Below are 23,754 nucleotides of genomic sequence, written 5' to 3'. Positions count from 1 at the left end.
TTTTGTGAACAGCGTGGAGCGAAGATTAATATATTGATTGAAGTTTGAAGTTCTTGTTGTTCGAGAAGAGGTCAAAGTTGTCCAGGATGATTATGTGTCGCCAGAAGATTAAGGAGGACAACTAACTGTGTTAAATGTGTTTTGATGACTATTCTCCAGTGAGTATGTTACGTTTTCAGTGCTAGCTTAACTTTGTTAACTTGAGCTCATTTCACGAACGTGAGTGATGAAAAAAAAACAATCGGAGGAATGTGAAGTGTTTGGAAAAAATGCTTATCACCGTTGATTTAATGATATATGAGATACTGCTAGTAGAAACGATAGCCTTTTAAGTTTTTTTTTTTTAAAAGTGTGTATTTGTGTTGTGACTGTGAATAAGTAAAGATGAAAGATATCAAAACGAGCTGCTAAGATCTACTGATGCTGCATAGTTTAAAGAATCAATATGGACTTTAACTAAGGTTAAACTGTACACTATGCAGGTTGGTTTTATTTTATGGTTGACTTCTGAGAGGAGATGACGGTGACTCCCAGTGGTTTCAGCGGGTGAGCGGCAGTCCGGTCGCGACTACAGCTTCAAGTAGAGTCACTCTGTGGATCAGGATACTACAGCTTCAACTGGATTCCAGATAAGATTTGACAAAACAAAAGAAAAAAGGGGCCCCTACATAACTGAACTGAGACTGAACTAACTACAAAAGAGACAAAGTGACTAAAAACTTTGGACTGTACTAAATTGAACTTGAAGCAATTTTCTTTAATGAGGAAGATCCCACTTTACAGTGGAGGTGATTTTATTTAAGTTAGTTATCTTAAGTACCCAGGTACAGTAATTTACATTTGGACAATTAAGGTATTTTGTTTTATTTTTTATTGTGATCTTGGAGAGCTCTGGGTAAAGAGAGGTACATTTAATTTCACTTGAACCTGGTTCACTGTATTTTATTTTACCATTTTGTCAAAGCATAACATAGAGGTGAATAAGCACTTATTGAGAGAAGTGTTCCTATTCTTTTATGGTAAATAAATGCATCCGGATATTGTCTAAATATTGCACTTGTGTTTTACTTATTAATTCTCTAACTAGAACTTAGATTTTAGAAGTTGTAAAGTCAGAGTTAGAATAGTTTGTAACTAAAGTGGGCCTGTAAAGACGGACTAGTGAGTAGATGAGTCTCCGTGTTCGCTGTGATGATGTTTAATGTCCCCGCCAACCTCTGTAGTCTCATTTAAACACTTGTTAGCAACTGCAACTGTCAGGAGATACATGGAGAAGCACACTATAACCCAACATATAAAAGGCGCTATATAAATTAAATGTATTATTACTATTATTATTATTATATCACGTCATATGACTTCTGATGAAGAAATGCCTGGAAGTGTTGTCTCATCAGTGGAAATCAGTCAGACCTGCTTCATTTGATCTCAGTATTATCAGCCAATACACCACTCTGCTCTACAACAGACAATATTTGTCAGTTTTCCCTGATGTAAACAACAGATGCTCTTTTTGTGATTGTGAGGGAGAAACTATTGAACATGCTTTGATTGTTTCCATACTACTGCCTTGCTGCTCGATTTACAGAAATACCTTTCAGAAATTCTTGAAAAAGATGTCACTCTAACAAAGATTGATAATTTACTCATCTTTAACAAGTCCAATTTCTCCCCAGGTGAAATGTATTTCATTCATTTAATTATTATTTTAACAAAATATTACATTCATAAAATGAAATGGCTTGAAAGATTGCCCTCCTGTCACACTTTAAAAGTAACTGATTTGAAATCATATTTGACTTCCATTGAAAATTGAAATAAAAAAACAAAACAGAAATTGGCAAAAACAATTCAACTACATTTCAAATGTTCTCTTTTCAGTCAGCAGAGCTTTGTTGGTGGTTGGTTGTGCTGAGGGTGGAACGGTTTGACCTTGTATGGATTGTTTGTATGGATCTGAAGTTCAAAGAGAAAAAAACAAACTGCTCTACAGACTTAGGACCTCTGAAAGGGGCGGGGCCGTGGCGAAACCCACGTGACAGCTATACAGGAAATGACTGTTCAGTGGACCGTCTGGTTTCTGAACCGTCTCTGAGGAGACTCAGCTGGAGTATGAGAAACTGAACTAGGACGGAGGAAAGGACTTATCACTGCAAAGTGTCACTGTGGATATAGAAGCCAGTGGCAGGGTGACATTTGTAGCGGAGCAGACACTGTTCACTGCTAACACCAGCAGTGTTGGATAAAAGAGCATTGCTGGGGAATAATGGAAATCATAGGTGGACGTGCAGGCAACCCTAGATCCGCTGTGCACCAACACAGAGATAGCCGGTTAGCTAGCCGGTCAGTGATGCTGCTCGGTGTGAGCCTCGTTTCCTCTCAAATGCAAGCTGCACCGACTCGTTCAGAGGTGAGTGAGAAGGCTCCAGCTACTGCTCCACCATGTCTCCGGTCGGTCAGGACGACTCATGAATGAACAATCCTTCACTGCCTCTGCTCGGCGTCAGGCAGCTAGCTAACAGCAAGTCAGCCGTTAGCTTACTTGCTACAGACATGTTGATGTGTCTGGTGCTCAGGGATTGTTGTTGAGATGACAGCCGTTGAACAACCCTTATGTCTGTGTTATAACGGAGCTGGCAGGTACTTTGGTGTCAGCTAGCTTAGTAGCTTCAAAGTAGAGTAAGTGAAGTGTAACTGCTGAGTTTGATCCACAGACACCGCTGAGCTGAGCTGCTGTTTCCACTGTACACTTTACATCACTTGTAGTAAATAATATTTCATGTTAGCAACTGAAGAGGCTCCGAGTCGTCGTCTCCGTCCACAGTGTAGTCCTGTGAACCATTAGCTGGATGGTACTCTGTCTGGTAGCCCTGTTGGTTCCTGCCACAGATGGCCCTAGCGTTACCCGTCAGCTCCACGTTGTCTGACGGGGGGAGGAGGGGGATGAAGAAGAATAGACTTTCAGCTGGTACAGTGTGAGAGGAGAGCCCCCGCACACACACACGTACGTACACGTATGTCATGTTGCGTGCAAAGCTTAACTTGCTACAGTATTGACAGAGAGACATGGCAGGTCTGTAGGCTGCTCCGAGCTCAGGTAAGCTTAGACTTCATTTTACTGTTGAGTTCAGTTGTTGGGAGCAGGTCCAGACCGAACTACTCACACTGCAGCGTTACTGTGTGTCTGTCTGCGTGTAGGCCAGTCTTTGTTTTCAGCGTACAGACTGTCTGTCAGTCTGATCAATTGAGAATTTTTCCGATTCTTTCGACTCCTTCAAAACACAGGGGTAAAAATACAACAGAGAGCCCGTTTAATAGGCACATCAAGTTAAAACGTCTTCAGTCTAATACAAAAGTCCTGCAATACATTCATAAAGGAATTATTATTTCTTCTTTTTTTAAAGAATAAAAGTGGAGACAAAGTGGAACAATTTTGTTCCCGTTTATAACTTCTGAAGTGTGGAAAGTTATCAACTTTTTCATAATGAAACAAAAGATTCTTGGTATTTTAAAAACTAAAGCTGCAACGATTGGTCGGTTAATTGATTAGTGTACTAGTGTATCAGTTTATGCTGAACATTGTTGGTTGCAGCTCTTCTAAAAACGTCTTTTGAATTTCGAATGTTTTTTAAGACTTGAGGTTCTCTGATAATGGCTGTAAATTTAGATTTATTTTTTAAATATCATGACATCTGCTGTAGTATTTTAGATATAGATTCTAATTGGATCTGTCCACAATCTGCACAATTGCCTCACCCTGACCATCACCCTTTCCATTTGTCACTCTTCAAACATGCAACTCTGTGGCTCTGGAAGCGATTCTCAAACATATGATATGTGTCTTGGACAAATGTGGAATCCTGGTGGGTGGGGGATCTTGGTAAAGTGATGGCAATTTGAAGATAAACCGGGCTTACATGTTTATAGCTTGCTGAGTTGAGTTTGTACTATCCCCGAGCAGAGAGGCACAGCATGAAAGCTATTGCTTATCAGAGCATTTGTTCCTTTTAGTCACACATCCATCCTTACAAGATTATTACAGGCCTATACTTATCAGCACTAATTGGTTTAGGTCTTTCTAAAGCTGAGGAGCTCCTGTGGAGAAGTCAGTGTGACTTTCTTTTTCTTCCACTTGCTGGCTTCTTTTATACCTTGTTTACAAGCTGAACGAAGAAAACTGAGTGTCATAATCACAGTTGACACTCAGTAGTGACTGTATTTAACTAGTAATCACTGTGTGAGCATTTCAACACAATCATGATAGTCTGTTCATGTGAAGTTGGACATAAACTGTACAGTAAAACCAGGTGACAGACAGACACTACATAAAGGGCTAACTTTAAGGGTCAGTTCAGCCAAATTACAATTAGGTTTTTCCAAATTTTGAGACATCTCATCCTTTGAGATGTCTCTGAGGAAAGTGCCTCTTCCCTAACACAACTATTAAGCTTTTAATGTTTGTTTCTCTATTCATTTTCTTGCTTTGCACTACCGATCAGTCAGTCAGTTTTCATGCTACAATTTATTCATTTTTGAAGTTTGGGCCTCTGAGCTAAATTTCAGCATTTGTGTGATTCTTTGTATGTGTATTCTGAACCTCACCAGACTGGGTTAAAATTTGTCTTGAGGATCATTTACAACATGTATTCATTTAAATAGTTGTTGCTGAATGGTTAGAGTAATGTAATTAATAACAGGAAATAATTTTTCTAAAATTCATATCTCCTCTAGTTTTTACTTTCTTTCCACCTAGTTAAACTATTAAATAAGTGAATGTTGCCAAGTTTCCCTACGGGTCTCTTGGATGTTCAGGACAAATTTCCACCCAATCCAGTGAAAAATAAATTATTGCAAAGGTTCAGAATACACATACAAGGAATCACTAAAATGCTGAAATTTAGCTCAGAGGACCAAACTTCAGAAATGCATAACTTAAAAAGTATTTGGAGCAGATCTATAAGATTTGGCAAGCTCCTATGAATTTAATACAAGTTCCAGCATGAATTTTTTTCAAGAAAATCCATGCCATGAACTGGGAGACCCTCGGTGAGTTGGTATGGAATGACCCATTTGTCATTCTGACTCTGATCAGCACAGCAGAGGTGAGATGTTACTGTTGAAAAGATTTGTATAGTGACACACCAAGTGAATGTATTGCAGGGGAAATCAACTGCCTGAACGCTTAAGTGCATTGAACTGTTGAACAGTCAGGATTGGAAAAGCTGATCTTGCCGTCCAGTGTATGAACGTGCTTTATGCTCTAAACTCTCGGCCACTGAGCAGGACAGTAGTGTCTGTATCTTGGAATGGCTGTACAAGAGTTGAATAAAGGATGTGGAATATTTTAACATGTCTAAATGCTGTGACTGCTAGTACTTGTTTTAACTAAACATAGCACAAAAAGTAAGGAAATTTGTGTTTGGTAGATTATTTCTTTGTTGTAACAATGCTTCTTTGCAATGAATCTTATACCGTTGGAAAGCCTGTTTATTTCCCTTTTAAATGGTGCCACATTTGTAAGGAACATGCATTTGTGGGATGAGCAGCAGAGCAGAGTATGTGGGTTGTGCCCATGAAAAATGTGTCAAATCTTCTCTGCCAAACAGCTTATTACTGCTGGCACACAAATTTCCTTACATTTTGTGCTTTGTTTACAAAATCCAACGATATAGTTACTAGGTTTTTTCTGACCACATCTGTCAATACCTAATTTAGTCATCTACTGCTGAGCTAAGAATTTCAGATATCCCACGTGTTTGTTAATCGAGTATTAACACGCTCTCATTGTTTCTTTGGAAGAGTAATGGTATCAGTGTCAGCACATTTCCTGTAACTTGTTTTCTGTTTTTTCAGCAATGTATCACCTTTCCATCCCAGTAATTGTTAGGCAGGCAAAGATAGCAGTAATCTCCTGTTTTTGGCTTCAGTGGAAAAAAGTGACTCATGTTATCTAAAACAATATGAACTGTTGAATGTTCTGAAAATGGCATTCCCCTCTGACAAGAATCCTTGTGATCAGTAAGGATGAATGAAGCAGGAAGTGCAGAGCAGGAAGGCTGTCTTGAAAGTTTGACTGCTTTTTTATTTTATTTTGTTTTTTTTAACAAGAGGTAAAACGGTCATTATATGTAGGCAAGCAGGATGTCCTGTCAGCCCCACTGAACATCTCAGATAAGGTGTCTGCTCAGGGTCATGAGCATCCAGAAGTACCATGTCACTGCTAAGTCTCATAAAGTAATGGGTTTTTGGATTTGGTCTCTTCAATGGAAACATTCCATGTTCATTCTGTTCCAACCTGACAGCACCATTAACAGAGCTACAATGACCATTTAAAGGGGCACTATGTAGTTTTGGAGAAGAAATTCAGACTAATAGTTTTAATATTTACAATATTAATGAGGTAATAATACAAACCTTTTCCATCAGTGAATAAACAAGCTGTTCTCAGAAGAAAATAAGGTCCCAGAACACTGTTTGAAGCTAGAAAGGTGGCAGAGTCCGCCACAGATAAACAAAGTAAAACAGTATAAATTGTGTTGTCCTTTAAGGTCAGTTTGTTTATTCAGTCATGAAGACAAAGACAGTTTGTTTATTTAGTTTGTTTAGGCAGAAAAGAATCTCTGCTCATCAACATTTCTTCAACAAAACTACAGATCATCCTTTAATATTAAACATGTTGTTGCAGGGCGCCCCAGTAGCTCAGTTGGTAGAGAACGAACCATGTGTGCAGAGGCTGTCCTCAAATGCTAACAGACACATTAATATTTGTTGTGTTGTGGTTTTCTGCATCATTTAATTATTCTTTCTTTTAGATTTCTGTAAATCATGCATCTACACTTCCAATAGTTTCTGTGGAAGTAACAGACTCTTACTTTTCACTGATATATAAATGGTTAATTTCCTTGCCAAGCCAGCAAAAAGTTCTGGCAGTGACAGTTTCACATCAGTTAATATCTGGAGCACAGAAAATTAGACCCATAGTTGCATTATGTCCTCTCCATGTCCCATTTTCTGTCATCTCTTAAAGGAATAGTTCACTCTAGAATGAAATTCAGTCATTATCGACTCACCCTCATGCTGATGAGAAGTCCAGTGTAGTTTCTTATTCCTCAAAGTGCAGCTGGAGACCCACGGGGGTACCCTCCTGCAGCAAAAATCCATATAACGGGCGTAAATTGTGTCCAAGACGAAAAGGTCCATAAAACTACACAAAAACTTTGTAATATTACTCCATACTGCTCGTCCGCTGCAATCCAAGTGTCCTGAAGTGGCGACATCCAGAGTTTACTCAAAACAACGTCATTTAGTACATTTTTCTAGCCTAAACAGTCACTATACTATATTTGCCTGGAGGCACGCTCCCGCGTGCACGCGAGTCTCCCTCACAGCCACTTGCACTACGGAAGCTGCGCCAGACAAGATCAACAGAACTCGCGATTTATACACACCGGTATTTACATCCAGCTGTGAGTTTCAAAGTTTCACATCACTAGTGCAGGCAGATCCCTCTTGTGTTTGTGTGTCGCTCGGTCGCTCACAGCAGGATCTAAATACCGGTGTGTATCTATAACCTGTTTGACCAACGACCCACAAGTGGACCTAACGACTCTGAAACTCAGAGCTCACACGTGTCCTTAACGACTCTGTAAGGACACTCCCACACAGAGTTTAAAAGCCTGCAGCTTCCCTCCAGTTAGTTAGAACTGAAGAAGCCTCTTGGATGAGAGGTGAAACGTCTTCAACAGACTGAAATAAGTCCAGTTGACTACGATACAACACCTAGATTTACAATGACCTGGATGACTGAGAACCTTCATCAACATTTATATATATAGTCTATACAACAATATAATATGTATTGCACTTGGTAAGAATAAAACTTAGCAGAATATTATTGCACTTTAACCAGATATATATTGCACAGGATATATAATAAAAATTAATAAATATAGAAAATGAAATAGAAAATTGAAATAGAAAATAGAAATTTAGTCTTTCATAATTCACAATTATGTTTGGTACAAATGTGTCTTGTTAAATAAATTACAAATATAGGCCTGCAGTTTTAATGACAGAGTAATTAAGCCCATCTTTCCAGTCTACACAAACATGTCATACATAAGATTCTAAGAGACAGCTTCAATTTACATTTGTACAGAATTATACAGATGTGCAGTATATGTCTCTAAGGGACTTTTGTTTCTGATTCATTATTTAATGTTGAAATGAGCTGCATGAATTCTGCTGATGATCTGTTTTCTTGCTCTATTTTCAGGATAATGTCTGAAGATAACATCCAAGGAGTTACATTCCCTCAACTGAAACTGACCCCACCTTTCCCTTATTTTATTTTCTCCTGTTCTTTAGCCACCTCTGTTTGCTGAACTTCAGCAAGTCCTGTCTCTGCTCATTGCCCCCGCTCTATGGGATTTCAGGGAATGCATGCATTCCACTGTAGGATCATGTAATTCATTTTGACAGTCCTCCTGCTGACCAAAAGACAGGATGACCCTCAAATTCTAAAAAAAAAAAAAAAATAGAATGCGACCGGATGTCAAGTTCCTGCTCAGCTGATTTTGCCACTTTGGACTGTAAGATTCTCACCCTGGTTCCATCACTTGTTCCCTACCTGCAACTTTTACCACTAACCCGTCCCTTATCTAGCGTCATTGGGCCATGGTTCGCAAGAAAGGTTCTCTTATACTATGTGGTGCTTTCCTGTTTGTCGCCTGGAACGCTTTGCTTCTACTTTATCTTTGGGGTCGCCCTCCCATCGGCCGGCTTGGAGAAGGTGGTGGAGCAGAACCAGGAGGAAAGGAGGAGTGGGGCATGGGCAAAGGGAAAGGAGGCCGGGTCAACCTGGCAGGGGAGGTGATCCGGCTGGCAGAGGAGGTTGAAATTCAGCTCGAGACCCAGAAAAAGCTACTAAAGCAGATTGAAAGTCACAGAGCACTGTGGGCTCAGCAGAAAGACATTGGGAAAAGAGAAGCAGATGATACAAAAGATGTCAAAGATGGGGTTGTCCACCAGCCACCAAAACCTCCACTTCCTCTCAAAGACGATGTTGGTGACAAGGACCAAACTGAATTAAAACATACACAGAGTCCTGCTCATACAGTAGCTTCAGACACTAAGGTGGGACAGCACCAGGCTATTGAAATAAAGAAGGAGGTTTTTAAAAACAATGAATTGATGACTTCTGTTGACAGCCCAGAAGTCGTCATTCCCATTCTAGTTATTGCTTGTGACAGAGTGACGGTGAAACGGAGCCTCGACAGACTGATACAGTACCGCCCTTCTCCACAGTTATATCCAATTATTGTCAGTCAGGACTGTGGCCACACTGAGACAGCACGTGTGATTGGCTCATATGGAGATCAAGTGACACACTTGCGTCAGCCGGACCTCTCGGACATCAGAGTTCGGCCAGAGCACAGGAAGTTCCAGGGCTACTACAAAATTGCCCGACATTACCGCTGGGCACTCAACCAAGTGTTCAACACGTTCTCCCAGTCTACTGTGGTCATAGTGGAGGACGACCTGGAGGTGAGTGCTGTCAGACTTCTGCCTTATTCCCGTTACCAGGCATTACAATAGACATAATCATGTGCGATAGCTCACTTTTTTGTGTCATTTGGATTGGATTGGATAGTTTGACAGTAATGACACATAAAGAAGTCTGTATAGTGTGTTCTATGGTTGTTACAGGCATAAAAAAGGGATGCTTAGGCTTTACTTACACACTTTCTTCCTTTTTATTTATATTTCCTATTATAATTTACAGATACAAAGGCTGGTACAGAGGCAACAGATATTCTTTTATTTATCCTATCTGCTGTTTGCCTTTGTGCTCTGCGTGTGTGCAGCTCAGCCTGCCACGTGGCTGTCAGGATGGTATTTATTTACACCTGTTAAACTTTAACACTTGAAGTTGTTGTTCTCATTTGGAACCTTAAAGTTTCTGTTTTGATTTTAACTCATGTGAGGCAATTGTGTTCGTTTTTATAGCAGTTCCAAATAAAACTTTCCCACATGTTTGCAACAACAGACAAGACTTTTCTTGGTCCTGAGATGGTGTAGCATTTATTAACTGACTTACTGTAGCCTATAAAATACACTTATTGCCAGATGGACAACATACTGAAGACTTTGTCCACTGCTCCGCTTGCATTCACTGTCACTTTTCTGCCACTTGTTTTCTCACCCTCGCTCAACCAAACTATGCACACACATTAAGCAGTACTGCAGCGGCAGTAAATAAAGAAGAAACACTTTTGTTCGCATCATTGTTTACAGTACTTTCATTCTGCCCAACCAGACTCAAACTCAAACTAAGACTTCAAACTAAAACACGATCAGCAGCGTTTTCAAAAATCTTCAGTTTAGGGGATCTAAAAATGCCAGCATTGTGAACGTAGCATAAGTTATGTATTTTAAAATTAAAATGTGTTTTTGTGGATGTAGCATCAGTCTAGAATACCCAATTAACAAAGCATTTTAAACCATCAACCTGAACTTGAAAAAGGATTTAAAGCAGCACTCTGTAGTTTTGTTGAAGAAATGTTAATGAGCAGAGAAATATCTTCATTGGCTGATTTTGTTCTGCCTAAACAAACTAAATAAACAAACTCTCTTTGTTTTCATGACTGAATAAACTGAATAAACACACTGACCTTAAAGGACAACACAATTTATACTGTTTTACTTTGAAGGTAGAAAGGTGGCAGGGGTTTCCGGTTTAGCGGCCGCTAAGATGGCAGCTTGATAGAGAATCTCCCCCGACTACTAGGATTTAAGTGCCCATTAACTTGACGAACTCGATTTAAAACTGAAGGTAATATAATGGCAAGACTTCGTTGCGAGATAGGCAGAGCAAAGTCAAACTTTGCACAGAACGCCGAAACACACGGAAACCAGAGTCCGAAGTCTTTCCCAGCTAGCTGTAGCTCACCAGCTAATGATAACAGAGAGGAAGGCGAAGCAAACATGGAAGCTGGCCTGGAAATCATTCTCGCTGAGATAAAAGATTTCCGACAAGACAATAAGCAACAACTCGAGGAAATCAAAGAAGAGATCAGCAAAACCAAAAAAAGAAATAGAAATAGAGGAGCGTGTCTCAAACACGGAGGAGAGAATGCAGTCGCTAGAATAAGTGACGGAGGAGCTGATAAAACTTCAAGCCCACCTGGAAGAAAGACAGGAGGACCAGGAGGGAAGATCCAGACGAAACAACATTAGAGTCTGTTCCATTCTGGAGGGGTCAGAGAACGAGTGTTCATCAATGATAGAGTTTGTCGGAAAACTGCTGAAACATGGCTTGTCTCTGGAGGAAGACATGGATCTTCATATCGAACGGGCACACCGGAAACTTGGACCCGTACTGAAAGAAGGAGCACCTCCGAGATCCATCATTATTAAGTTTCTGAGCTACAGGACAAAAGAGGAAATCTTACGAACAGTACGGCAGAAAAGGGGTTTTATGTGGAAAAATAAACAAATCAATCTGGACAATGACTACGCACAGAGTGTGTTGAAGAAAAGGCAACAGTACATGGAAGCTAAGAGGGTTCTGAAGGAAAAAGGAATCCGCTTTCAGACACCCTTCCCAGCCAGACTTTGAGTTATTTACGCAGATGGGACACACACCTACAACACGGCAGAGGAAGCAACGAAAGAGATGGCAGAGAAGGGGCTGCAGGTCACAATGCTTAAACCATCCGAGACGATGCTGGAGCAGATCCGGAGGCTGTCATGGTCGGTGAGCGACAGACGAGGAGGAACACAGACTCATACACGCCGAGGATCGACGATCAGAGACAAGCTCCAGAGATTCAGCTGGGATCCAGAGCAGAGAGGTCAAGATACAGCTGAGTAGAAAATGACCACGCAAGTATTGTTTAAAAGGAGTTCGATTATAGATTTGGAAATCTTTGATTTATGCTCGGGCATTGCTCAGCTGTTTCTGAGAAGCAGCGGGAGCTAGTGTTGTCTAATGAGTGAGTGTAAGACTCTTAAAGATGATGCAAAACCTCTCCACTGTGAGAAAGAATGTTTAATGCAATAAGCCACTTATTTTGATATTCTAGGTTTATGTTTGGAAGAGAGAGAATTATTTTCCATGTAACAGAGGCTCCTAACTATTATCTCAAAGTGAAGTATAAAGGTGGGAGAGGGTAGATTCTGCTAAAAAGGTTATTTTTTTCTTGGGCATATTTTCTGTGCAAAGCTTCTTTTTTTCTATTTCATTTAGTTATCAAAGAGCCTAATTGAGGATGATCAATATGTCGGGGGCACATTTTTGACATTATGGATGAGATTCCTGCTGAATCCATTACAAATGAGGGCCCTCTCACAGAAGAGAGGCTTTCCCTCTCTAAAGCTGCACTTAAACACCTCATACAGGGTTTTTCTTTTAACCCCACCTTTGGAAACAAACATTTTCAGTTTATAAGAGTTCCAAACCTCATTGGTTGTTGTTTTATTCATGTGTTTGCTGCAGTTCAGAGCAGAAATATAGATGTCGCACAAACTCCATCTAAAAACTGGGAAACAAATCTTAGTAATGGTACCGTCAGGTAATACTTTAAAAGTGGTCTCCTTCAATGTAAATGGAATACTTAATCCTATTAAGAGAGGCAAGATATTGTCAAAACTGAGAAGGGAGGGTGCTCAGGTAGCATTCCTCCAGGAAACGCATTTATCTGAAACTGAGCATGCAAACTGAGAAGAGGAGGCTTCAAACATGTATTTCACTCATCCTATAAATCAGGACATAGAAGAGGGTCTGCCATCCTTATTTCAAATCAAGTCCAATATGAACACATTTCAGAGACTAAAGATAAAGAAGGCCGATATGTAATGATAACGGGAAGGATTGATGGGCTGATGGTATCATTCTTTAGCATATATGCTCCTCCTGGGAGTGATTGGACCTTTTATAAAAAATTATTTGATATGATGTCTGCTGAAGCTCAGGGTGTCTTATATGTGGAGGAGATATGAATATAAGATTATCAAAAATGGAATCTTCCACCTCTAATTTAGGACATAGTAAACCCACGATTAATAAAATAAACTCTATAATGAAAGAAATCGGCATAGTAGATGTTTGGAGGGAGTTTAATCCAACAGGCCGTGACTACACTTATTTGTCTGCACCTCAGTCTACTTATTCAAGGATTGACTACTTCTTTGCATTTAAGAGACAACGATTTAGAATTAAATCATGTGATATTGGAACAATTGATATGTCTGATCATGCACCAATAGTAATGACAGTTAATATTGGTAACAACCCAAAATCTACACTATGGAAATTGAACTCAAGTTTATTGAATAACCCTCAGGTAAAAGGAGAGTTGGAAAAGGCAATAGATACCTATTTTAAAGAAAACAACAATGGAGAAGTGTCTCCTCCTATGGTGTGGTATGCATTTAAGGCAGTCCTGAGGGGGAAAATAATTTCTATTTCCTCATCACTAAAAAAACGTAGACAGGAGAGGCTCAACTCTCTATACACCAAACTCAGAGAATTACAAAAAGACCATAAAGCTAGACTAGGGACCAAGGAAATATCAATTAAAAAACTGCAAAACTAGATAGATGAGATATTCTCAGAAGAGGTTAAGAAGAAACTGGTATTTCTGAAACAGGGGTACTATGAGGCAGGAAGCAAGGCAATTAAACTGTTATTATATAAACTGAGGAAACAACAGGCAGATGCCACTATTAATAAGATAAGATGCCCTCAAACTAAGAAAATACAGCATAGACTAGACCAAATTCAACAAAATTTTGAAAATTATTATAAGGAATTATATTCACAACCAAAGCTAGATAACGAAGATGAGATGAAGAGTTTTCTTTAGTCTCTAAATCTTCCCACAATCACACAAGAACAAAATAAAGTCCTGCTTGCGGATATCACTGAATTAGAAGTCAAGGCAGCAATATCAAGACTCAATCCACATAAGAGTCCAGGTTCAGATGGCTTCACAGCCAAATGGTCTAAGTCTTTCAAGGAACAGTTAATTCCAAAACTGTGCCAGATATGTAATGGAGCACTCAAAAAGGGAGAGATTCCCCCCTCATGGAAGCAAGCTATAATCTCAGTAATACCAAAGGAAGGCAAAGATACATTAGATTGTAAACAATTTCGACCCAGCTCAGTGTTAAATCTAGATTATAAAATGTATATGTCAATATTGGCTAGGAGAATTGAAAACTTATCCATGAGAGACAGACCCAAGACAGCTTGAGGAGGATGCTACAATATGTAGCATATGTGGCATATCCAGCAAAACAGGACACAAGCTATGCTAATGGGATTGGATGCAGAGAAGGCGTTTGATTCAGTAAGATGGACTTTTTTGTATAAGGTGTTAGATAAATTTGGTTTTCATCATACTCTTATCAAGGCTAATCCAACAGCAAGAATTAAAATAAATGGCAGCCTCTTAAATTCTTTTATTTTGGAGCGTTCTTGTAGGCAGGGTTGCCCCTGTTCCCCACTTCTCTATGCCCTCTTTATAGAACCTCTCAGTCAATATATTAGGCAAAACAAGCAAATCAAGGGTATAAATATAGCAGGACAGGAACACAAAATATCTTTGTTCATGGATGACGTGTTAATTTTTTTATCGCAACCATCCACATCTCTACCAACTTTAATGTCGTCGATGGATATGTTTGGTAAATTATCAGGCTATAAGATAAATATCCAGAAAACCCAGGCTATGACCTTTAATTTTAACCCACCAGATGATTTGGTAACTAAATACAGCCTGAGTTGTAACAAGAAATCAATGAAGTATCTGGGAATTAATCTTACCCAAGACATTACAAAATTATTTGAAGCCAACTATATTCCTCTCAACCTTAAAATTAAGTCTGACATATCCAGATGGAATCACTTAACTTTTCTCAGTCTAACTTCAAGGATTGAATCGGTCAAAATGGTGATTTTGCCCCGCCTGTTGTATCTCTTCCTATCCATGCCAATTGAAATAAGTGATTGACAGTTCATTGAATGGCAGAAATTAATTTCTCGATATATCTGGATGGGTAAAAAACCAAGGATAAAATTTAAAGTAATGCAACTATCAAAAGACTAAGGAGGAATGGCACTGCCAAATTTAAGAGATTACTACTATGCGGCTCAGATAAGAACCCTGGGGTATCTCTGTGACCCGCAGTTCAGGGCCAGGTGGAAGGAAATGGAAGAGGGAGGATCTGTGGGTCAACCTATACAGGCAGCAATGGCAGACAAAAAACTTGTAGACAGTCTTACAAATAAGAATAACCCCTGGATAAAACATCACTAAAAACCTGGCACAAAGTAGTTAGGAAATACAATTTAAAGGGTGCAGAAAACATATTACGTTGGTGTGCATATGACATGGATTTCATTCCAAATAGGACAGACAGTAGATTTAAAATATGGATGGAAAGGGGCCTTACAGCTTACTGCTGCTTCATACATAATGGGTCTGTGAAAAGTTTTGACAATCTCAAAAGGGAATATGGTTTAGAGAAGCAAGATTTTTTCAGATACCTTCAAGTAAGGCATCGATTAAATACAATTTTGACAGAGGACTTGAGAAGTGATATCCTGAAGGTCTTTGTTTCAATTTACAAATCTGCGAGTGGAAAGAGACTAATATCTAGATTATACAAAAGTTTCCAAGACTCCTCGAATTCGAACACCCTGCATATTAAATGTAGATGGGAAAGGGAGGGAGATCTGGTCATACCTGAGGATGAATGGGAAAATATTTGTAAATTACAATGGAAAGCCACAACTTCACACAGCTAGCGGGAGTTTGGATGGAAAAACAGCATGAGATTTTTTATAACACCTGCGCATAAGAGACCTCAAGGTAGTGGAACAAATTGTTGGAGGATGTGTAGTTCAGATATAGCCAACCATTATCATTTATTTTGGGGTTGTCTGAAACTTTTGTCTTACTGGCATGACATTCGTGATTGTCTGGAATACATATTTCAAATTACTATACAATTTGATGTCAGCACAGGAAGTAAATTTTCACCCCCCATGGGTGTGGCTTGCCTTTGATGTATTGCTTGACGCACAGAGTTCCGCAAAATGGCACCATTTGTTCATCCACGCAAAGGTTCTCCTCTAGTGGAAGCTCCAAGCATCTACTGCGTATGGCATCATAGAGAGGACGTACCTTGAAAAACACATCATTGTTCTCAGCCGGCTTCTCCAAATTGTTCACCGAGGCATTGTGTTTTGAAAAATACCAATGTCCATCCCAGCTTCCCAGTACATGGAGACTCTTGGCATCTTCATCACTCCCATAGCAAGGTGGAGACCGATTAGGGTTCTGATCTCTCCTGGACTTGTCGGTTTGAATCTTAGTGTACCACTTTGCATGGCATAAACATTTGTGTTGTCGGCCATCAAATTGAAGATCTCATCTGGTATATACTGTTTGAAGTATTTATAGGGTCTCATGGGATGTTTTTCATCAATTGGAGGATTCTCAAATGAAGTGTCCATGATTGTAGTGAACGGCCTGTTATGCACTTGATTACTTCCTTCCTGGTTACTGTTAGGAGCTTAACTGGGGCTACACTGATTTTTGACGAGGCTATAACACCCCCTAGCCCCGGTGTAGCGGCGTCCGTCGCGTTGGCGTGAGTTATTTCGTGTGAACGCACCATAAGTGTGAGTGTTAGGTAAACGCGACCAACTCCTGATGTCCATTGCAATGGACGTCGGACTTTGAAAAAATCCTATGAATTAATGATATGACATATGTTCAAAATAACTTCAAATATTATCACTTGTAACGGTTAAAATTATACTGAGAGCAAATTTGTTTGGCCAGCATGAACATAAATTTATATTTTTTATTGAAAATGGGCACTTACTCTTCCCTCTCTTGAGTCGCTCCGCCATACTTGTCTTGTCTGATGTCTGTCACTCTCTCAGAGCTTACTCAAAGTCATGAAATCATTGGGATTGGATAATCAGGATCCAATCAGTAACCACCATTGCTGACATCATTCAAATACCTGTGTCCTGACTCCAGCTCTGTGCTTAACACACAGACATCAGATTAACATCCATTTTCTCATCTTGCTATCGAAAAGAAAGCACATAATATTTCTTAAATATACATTTACAGTACATCTGAGTACTTGGGATCTCCAGTGGAATGAAATGATAAAGTAAAGTCTGATGGTTCAAACACTACCTGGAGACACAGCATGAGTTCATAATTATGCTCCCACTGGAAGTTCTGAGGTTGAGGTTTTATTGCCTTTCCATGGTAAACGTGTAGTTACATGTGTCTTACAATCAAATGTGGGTTAATAACAACTGGGGCTGGTCCCACATTTGTCTCAAGTATCCATCACTAAAGACGGTTAACTCAAAGTGTGTAGCAGCAGCTTATTCAGATACTGCACACTATGCAGTAATCATTTTAGTTTGTTTCATAAAACCCAGACTAGTTTCCTTTCAGAGCCACTACAGCATGTGTATCATATTTAAGAATGCATAGCTGCGTGTGTTTTGGATCACAGCAATAATAATTGATATTGGGGAGAGAGAGACAAGAAACATCAAAGTGAACATTTGGCCACAGTGTCAGGAAATAATGAACTTTGACTTCGAACAACAGCTCAAGAGAGAAACTCAGCAATTATTTTTCCATTGAGCAGGGAATATCTGGGATTACTTATGTAACTGATCTCTGCTGGCTTCCTCTTTTTTTTTACTGACAATTTAGGGACTAACTGGACCTGGAAATTAGGGTGGTGAGAGATGGGGAATGACAGACAATAAAGTCCCCTGGCTGGCTGGAACTAAGGATGTTTCAATTACACAGACCTCTTGAAAAGGGTCTGAAGATGGAGGGTGTTATATGTTACACAGGATGCAGTGGTGTAGAGTTGCAAAGTACATCTACTCAAGCACTGTATTACAGTTTTTAGGTACTAGAACTTGACATGAATACTTCTTTCTAGTTTATGCTACTTACAAACAGTGATGGGTTAGCCACTTTGAAAGCACCCATGGGAGAAATCTATTGTTGCTAGTTTAACTGCCTCCGACTCAGCTTTATTGTCCTTCTTTTAATGCAAGAATGGGCAAGCTGGGAGTGTGGGTTGAGCTAGGGCAAGCCAAAAGAATTGGCTATTGAAACATGTCTACCTAGGTCCAAGCTAGCTAAGGCTAACAAGCTACAGTAGCTGTGGTTACACTGAAAGAGAAGCAAACTTTGCCCTTTGTTAATTGCCTCATGTGAGCCATGAGATCATTTGTGTTTATTCGAGTTACTCACGTGAGTTTGATCGTGGATTTATTTTCCCCAAACGGAATACTTGACTGTACTTAAGCCGTATGCTAGCAAGAAACAGCAGGCACAGATGGCGTTTGTGTCTGTGTTCAGTTTCATCTCTGACCAAAGTCAGAACTCATCAGACACTTGGGTTGTTTCTCTTATCCTTCATTGCCTTTTCTTTTTCCTGTACATTCATAAAGTAAAGTACATTTCCCCTCCTTTCAGCAGGCAAGCTACAATACATTACTGTGGATTTCAGCAGCACAGCGCTCACTGCTGGAGAGGTTGAGAAGCTAGAGTAAAAGTTTTAAACATAGACTCTATGCTCTCCTTGACTCTGGGTGTTTATTTCTCCAGAAGCTCTGCCAATGGCTGTCTCCTCCAGAGCTCGCCGGCTCCAGCAGCTGTCTGCGGGTTAACACCGACAGGGTTGCTGGGCAATCCAAAACACCAGCATCTGTCCTTCTGCTCTGTCTGTTGGTCCAATTAACCACACAGCAAGCCACATTATTTGTCCGATATTTGCATTCAAATATCTCCAAAAGGCATCAACACCACAAATGCAGCTGAGAGGTAAAGATCAGTGAGTGGAATGAGCTGAGGTGAAGCCAAGCAGACAGCTCGCAGGTACCCGTCACTTAAAGCAGCCACCCCCTTAATTATGTCAAAGCCTGAAGTTTAAGCCTTCATATACATATATTTAAAGAGTGAGTTACATATGTTAAAATGTAATTGGCAGTAAATTAGATTCTAATGCTGATTATAAAGGCTAAGCGGACAGGTGTCGTGTTTGTGCTGAGATTATGTAACTTTTTTTTTTTTTTTTTTAAATTTTGGCCAGCATTTCATTCAGTAATAATAACACATTACTTACCAAGTTAATAGCTGGGAACATTATGACATCACTATAAAGAACTTGATGGGTCAAGAAACCGCACACAAAGTTCCAGGTTAAAAAACAATCAAATTATGAGTGAAAATGTCTTTTCTAAACATTGGCTACAGTTTGCAGACCACTTCCTTCTTCAAATTTCACCCACTGCATTTATTGTTGTTGTGCACGTTGCTGTGTTCCTGTTCTCAGCTATTAATATGATAAGTGTAATATTATTAAAACTAAAAGAACTGATGGCCAAAATAACACAAACAAGACCCATATTGTAATGAGCAGAATTATTCCTTAAACGCTTATATGAACTGATGTTTTTCTCCTCTGACCTCTGTGAACAGACCTTTCAGTGATGAGTTAGATCTGTTTGGATTGTATCTCTGAAGCAGCTCCATTTCACTCCTGTGAATCTCCTTTCTCTAGGTGGCACCAGACTTCTTTGAGTATTTCCGAGCCCTGTACCCAATCTTGCACTCTGACCCCAGCCTGTGGTGTGTTTCTGCCTGGAACGATAATGGCAGAGATGCCCTGGTGGATCCATCCAAAGCTGAGCTCCTCTACAGAACAGACTTCTTCCCTGGGCTGGGCTGGATGCTGCTGAAGGAGATGTGGGACGAACTGGAAGTCAAATGGCCCTCAGCTTTCTGGGATGACTGGATGCGGCAACCCGAGCAGCGCAAGGACCGCTCCTGCATTCGGCCAGAAATATCCCGGACTATAACCTTTGGCCGGAAAGGCGTCAGTTTAGGTCAATTCTTTGACCAGTACCTTCGCTATATTAAGCTAAACACTGAATTTGTGCCTTTTACCAAACAGGATTTGTCTTATTTGCTTAAAGAGAAGTATGATGAAAAGTTTATCAGAGATGTTTACAGTGCCCCACTGGTGAAGATTGAGGACCTGCAACAAGGGGGCAACTTAAAAGGCCCTGGACCGTACAGGATCCAGTACTCTAGCAGGGACAGTTTCAAAGTCTTCTCTCGAAATCTGGGGGTTATGGACGACTTAAAATCTGGAGTTCCTCGTACAGGTTACAGGGGCATAGTTAGTTTCCTGTACCGGGGTCGAAGGGTGTTCTTGGCTCCACCAGAGGGCTGGTCACGGTATGATACTAGCTGGAGCTGAGCAACTGATCCAAACTATAAAATGTGAATGGTGTTGAAGAGGGGAGAGAGCCTTATGGTGAGTTTTTGCCTCACATTACTTGCTCGAGTTTGACCACAAGATTATTTGTGTTTATACGCAGGAGTGTTTAAACAGCCTGGATACTTTACCATACATTAGCTGTAAGCTAGAGAGGAACAACACACAGGGCGTATGTCTGTGCATTTTGAATGCAGTTAAGCCTTTTACTGCACTTACCAGAGACTTGGTTCAATCTCTTCTTTCCACCTTTTCTGGAACATTACATTCATTAAGTAAAGTACATTTCCCCTTCAGCTCCAGTCACAGTCAAAAATACAGTACATGGATCACTGCTGCAGTCAGGTTGATAAACAGGAGTGAAAATAAATACACATTTAATCTCTAAAGTTAAAAAGTAATCTCTGAGCTCTCCTCCTGTCTGATGTGACTCCAGGTGTTTATTCCTTCAGAAGGTCTGGCTCTGCACCGACTCTCCTCCAGGGGATCTTTCATGCAAAAAATGTACTTTGCTTTCTGAAAGAACACATCATTACTCAAAGGAGCACCCTCTCAGACCAAAGAATATCAGCAGACTCAGTGGTTCATGAGGGAATTAAAGCAGCACAGGTTGCAGTGCAAATCAGTCAAGCTGGGAGATCAATGCCTGTTAGGGAAGCTTCTAAAATAGGGTGCTCATTCAGGATCGCAAGTTCAGTGGCCAGACGAACTTCACAGAGGTAAAACTGGTAGGACATGAAAATTTCACCTTTAAACTCGATTTTCAGATATTAATGGCTATTGGCAATGTGCCTTGCTGTCTGGGTCCATTTTGTTTGATGTATTTTTTTTACTACTGTGAATAACTGGCCAACTGTAGGTTAACATTATTTGGTTGCAAAAAATAATTTTAATTGTCAACAGAAAGAGCATGTTTCAGTGATGATATACTGGAGGTAAACTCAAGAAAAGTGACCATCTCTGGAACTGCATAAATATTGAGCTGTCATTGTTTGCATTTAGTCAGGGGTGGATCTACAGGGGGGATCTACAGGGGTGGCATGAGTGGCAGCTACCACCTCTAAAAAATGCTTTGCTACCCCAGTTGCCAAAAGCATCTTTTGGAAAATCTTATATAAAGAAGTTGTGCCTGATAAGAATTTTACAAGAGTAAAACTGAATGCAAGTGTATGCAACAAGAGATGATGCTCCCAGTGCACTCCACCCAGTTGCCGTTAGCAACAGGCAGCGGCTCCTTATTCACCTGGCCCCAGCAGCTTCATGTGCAGCCTCTCCCGGTCCCGACTGCACAAAACAACTGCCGATATATATGTGTATGTCGGGTTAACTTCCATTTGTAGAAGTACAGAACGGCTGCAGATGGATCGTGGTGGAGTTGCTTGGTTGAAGCCTGTTTTATTTAGTGATAGGGACAGATTAAACCTGACTAAAGTGTCTCTGCCAACGTCTGAATTTCAGATTAGTCATGTAAGTGCAACATACAAAGAAATCCAGTTTCAAAAGCATTAAAATCACTTGGCCAAGCCCCAAGCAAAAAGCCACATTAGCCAGCGGTCCAGTGACAGCTCATTCAAGGCTTAGTGCCTGAGAGTTTGCACTTTCACCACATTTTTAAATAAAAACTGAGAGAAATGAACTTAAAGCCATTTAATCAGTAGTACTGGATAAACACTATACAGTATAAGTGATACAGTGAGAAATATTGTATTTACATATAGGTCTTTACCTAGGAGCCCATTTAAACCCTTAAAGAAAGAAGATAAAGAACATAATTACTGATCATTTTGAATCTTGTTTCAGAAATCTGTTGGAATTTGGAAACATTGAGGGGCATGCAGGAGTTTTGAAACAGACAGCAGCTGAAAAACAACACACATCTACTCAAACTTTCCACAACAATTAGTGTGAAGTTGTACTCCATCACTCATATCTTAATGGCGACTTTTAAAGAGAACGCGTAGCAGTAGAGAGGAGACATGCTAGATACATTTTCTAAAAAACACGTTAAAAAAGTAACTCAACACATATAAGTAAGGGAAATGTTTTGGCACACATTTTGGGTTGAGAGTTGGACAAAAATATACATGTATATTGAAAAATGACTAATAATTTGGAATAAAGCATTTTTTAAAAGATTTTAGTGCCATCTTTGCCTAGATAAATCTATTAAATCCTTTACTCGTCTACCACAATAATGTTATGTTTGTTATAATATCTACATTTGGGGGTTTTCCAAGCAAATATTGATATATGTGATGTTTGGGATTAAATCCACAGTCTGTATACATGTCTGCCACCCTCTTGCCACCCCATGAATATTTCTCTCGATCTGCCCCTGCATTTAGTAGTAAGTTTTTGAAAGAAGTTGTTGAAATTGACTCAACTCTCTGGGTCCCATTACTGTTCAAGTCTTTCAGACTAGTTACAAGTAGAGTTGTGTTCAAAGAAAGATGAAAAGCTACAGTGTGGTAAACGGTGGCCATATCCAGTGCTGGATGAAGTCATTATATGAAGTCATAGCCCTGATGGGTCATATTAAAGACCAAAGGCCTCTTCAGCAATGGGACAGAGTGACAAAATTGCAGAGTACTCTCCTGTAGTAGAGAGCAGAAGAGATAAGTTTGAAACAAACCCATGTTTATTGCTGCTGAATCACTGCGTGAAGTCGGTGTTATAGATGGCTTATGAACATTGTCAGACGCAGCTCCCTCTGTTCCACTGTCAAAGCTTTGCAAATACCTTTAGCACTTTGTTTAAGAGCACTGAGGCCTTAATGGTTGATCACCTGCTTGAGCTGGTTCTTGGAAGGCCTGTTGGGGGGTGTGGGGGTAATGTAAAGTCTTAAGTGTTGCAGAGCAGCCCTGTTAAAGCTCTGTTAATGTGATGACTGTGGGCAGCACCATATTCATTCTGCAGCTCTCTTCTGCTTTCAGAGGATCATTTCCACTACACCGCTTTATTAGTGTGAGTGAACTTGGTGTCTCAATTGATCATAAAAAGGTTGGTATGGAATCATAATGGCATGGCTATTTTGATATGATTGAACTGTCATTGAACTTGAGGGTCTAACAAGTTTTCCAAGCTGCAAATGAGATTCAGACATCACTGAGTCTGACATTTTACTGATGACCCTGAAGCCCTGATACAGGGCAGTTGTAATTACATGACATCCAAACCATGGTTTGGTCAGCTTCGGTTTGTTGAAAAACCACAGATTGATAGCTTTTATTTGTATGTGCAACAAGAAGGCTGAGGAGAAATAATTATCACTGTACTGTAATTAGCTTTGGGAGATATCCACAGGATTAATTCCCATGTCTGTATGGTGATGTGTACAACCACTGCCTGATGTGTTTATAACTTTAATACAGTATAAATAAAATCAGCTATTTTGATATTTGTCTA

General features: G+C 39.9%; 1 protein-coding gene across 3 annotated transcripts; it reads left to right on the top strand.

Annotated features, from left to right (window-relative positions):
* Positions 1–136: 136 nt before the first annotated feature.
* On the top strand, positions 137–23,754 carry mgat1b (alpha-1,3-mannosyl-glycoprotein 2-beta-N-acetylglucosaminyltransferase b). 3 transcript variants are annotated; one of them, XM_073463204.1, is made up of 3 exons: positions 137–158; positions 8,276–9,546; positions 19,630–23,754. In XM_073463204.1, the coding sequence occupies exons 2-3, from the start codon at positions 8,677–8,679 to the stop codon at positions 20,329–20,331; spliced, it is 1,572 nt and encodes a 523-aa protein (XP_073319305.1). In that variant the 5' UTR covers positions 137–158; positions 8,276–8,676; the 3' UTR covers positions 20,332–23,754. The 3 variants fall into 3 exon arrangements, with proteins under 3 accessions (XP_073319305.1, XP_073319303.1, XP_073319304.1); XM_073463202.1 differs by lacking the exon at positions 137–158 and adding an exon at positions 2,076–2,410; XM_073463203.1 differs by lacking the exon at positions 137–158 and adding an exon at positions 3,041–3,097.

This window comes from Pagrus major, chromosome 3 (genome assembly GCF_040436345.1).
Source record: "Pagrus major chromosome 3, Pma_NU_1.0".
Lineage (NCBI taxonomy): Eukaryota > Metazoa > Chordata > Actinopteri > Spariformes > Sparidae > Pagrus > Pagrus major.
The sequence above is the reverse complement of the archived record's forward strand: the minus strand, read 5'-3'. Positions and strand labels throughout refer to the sequence as shown.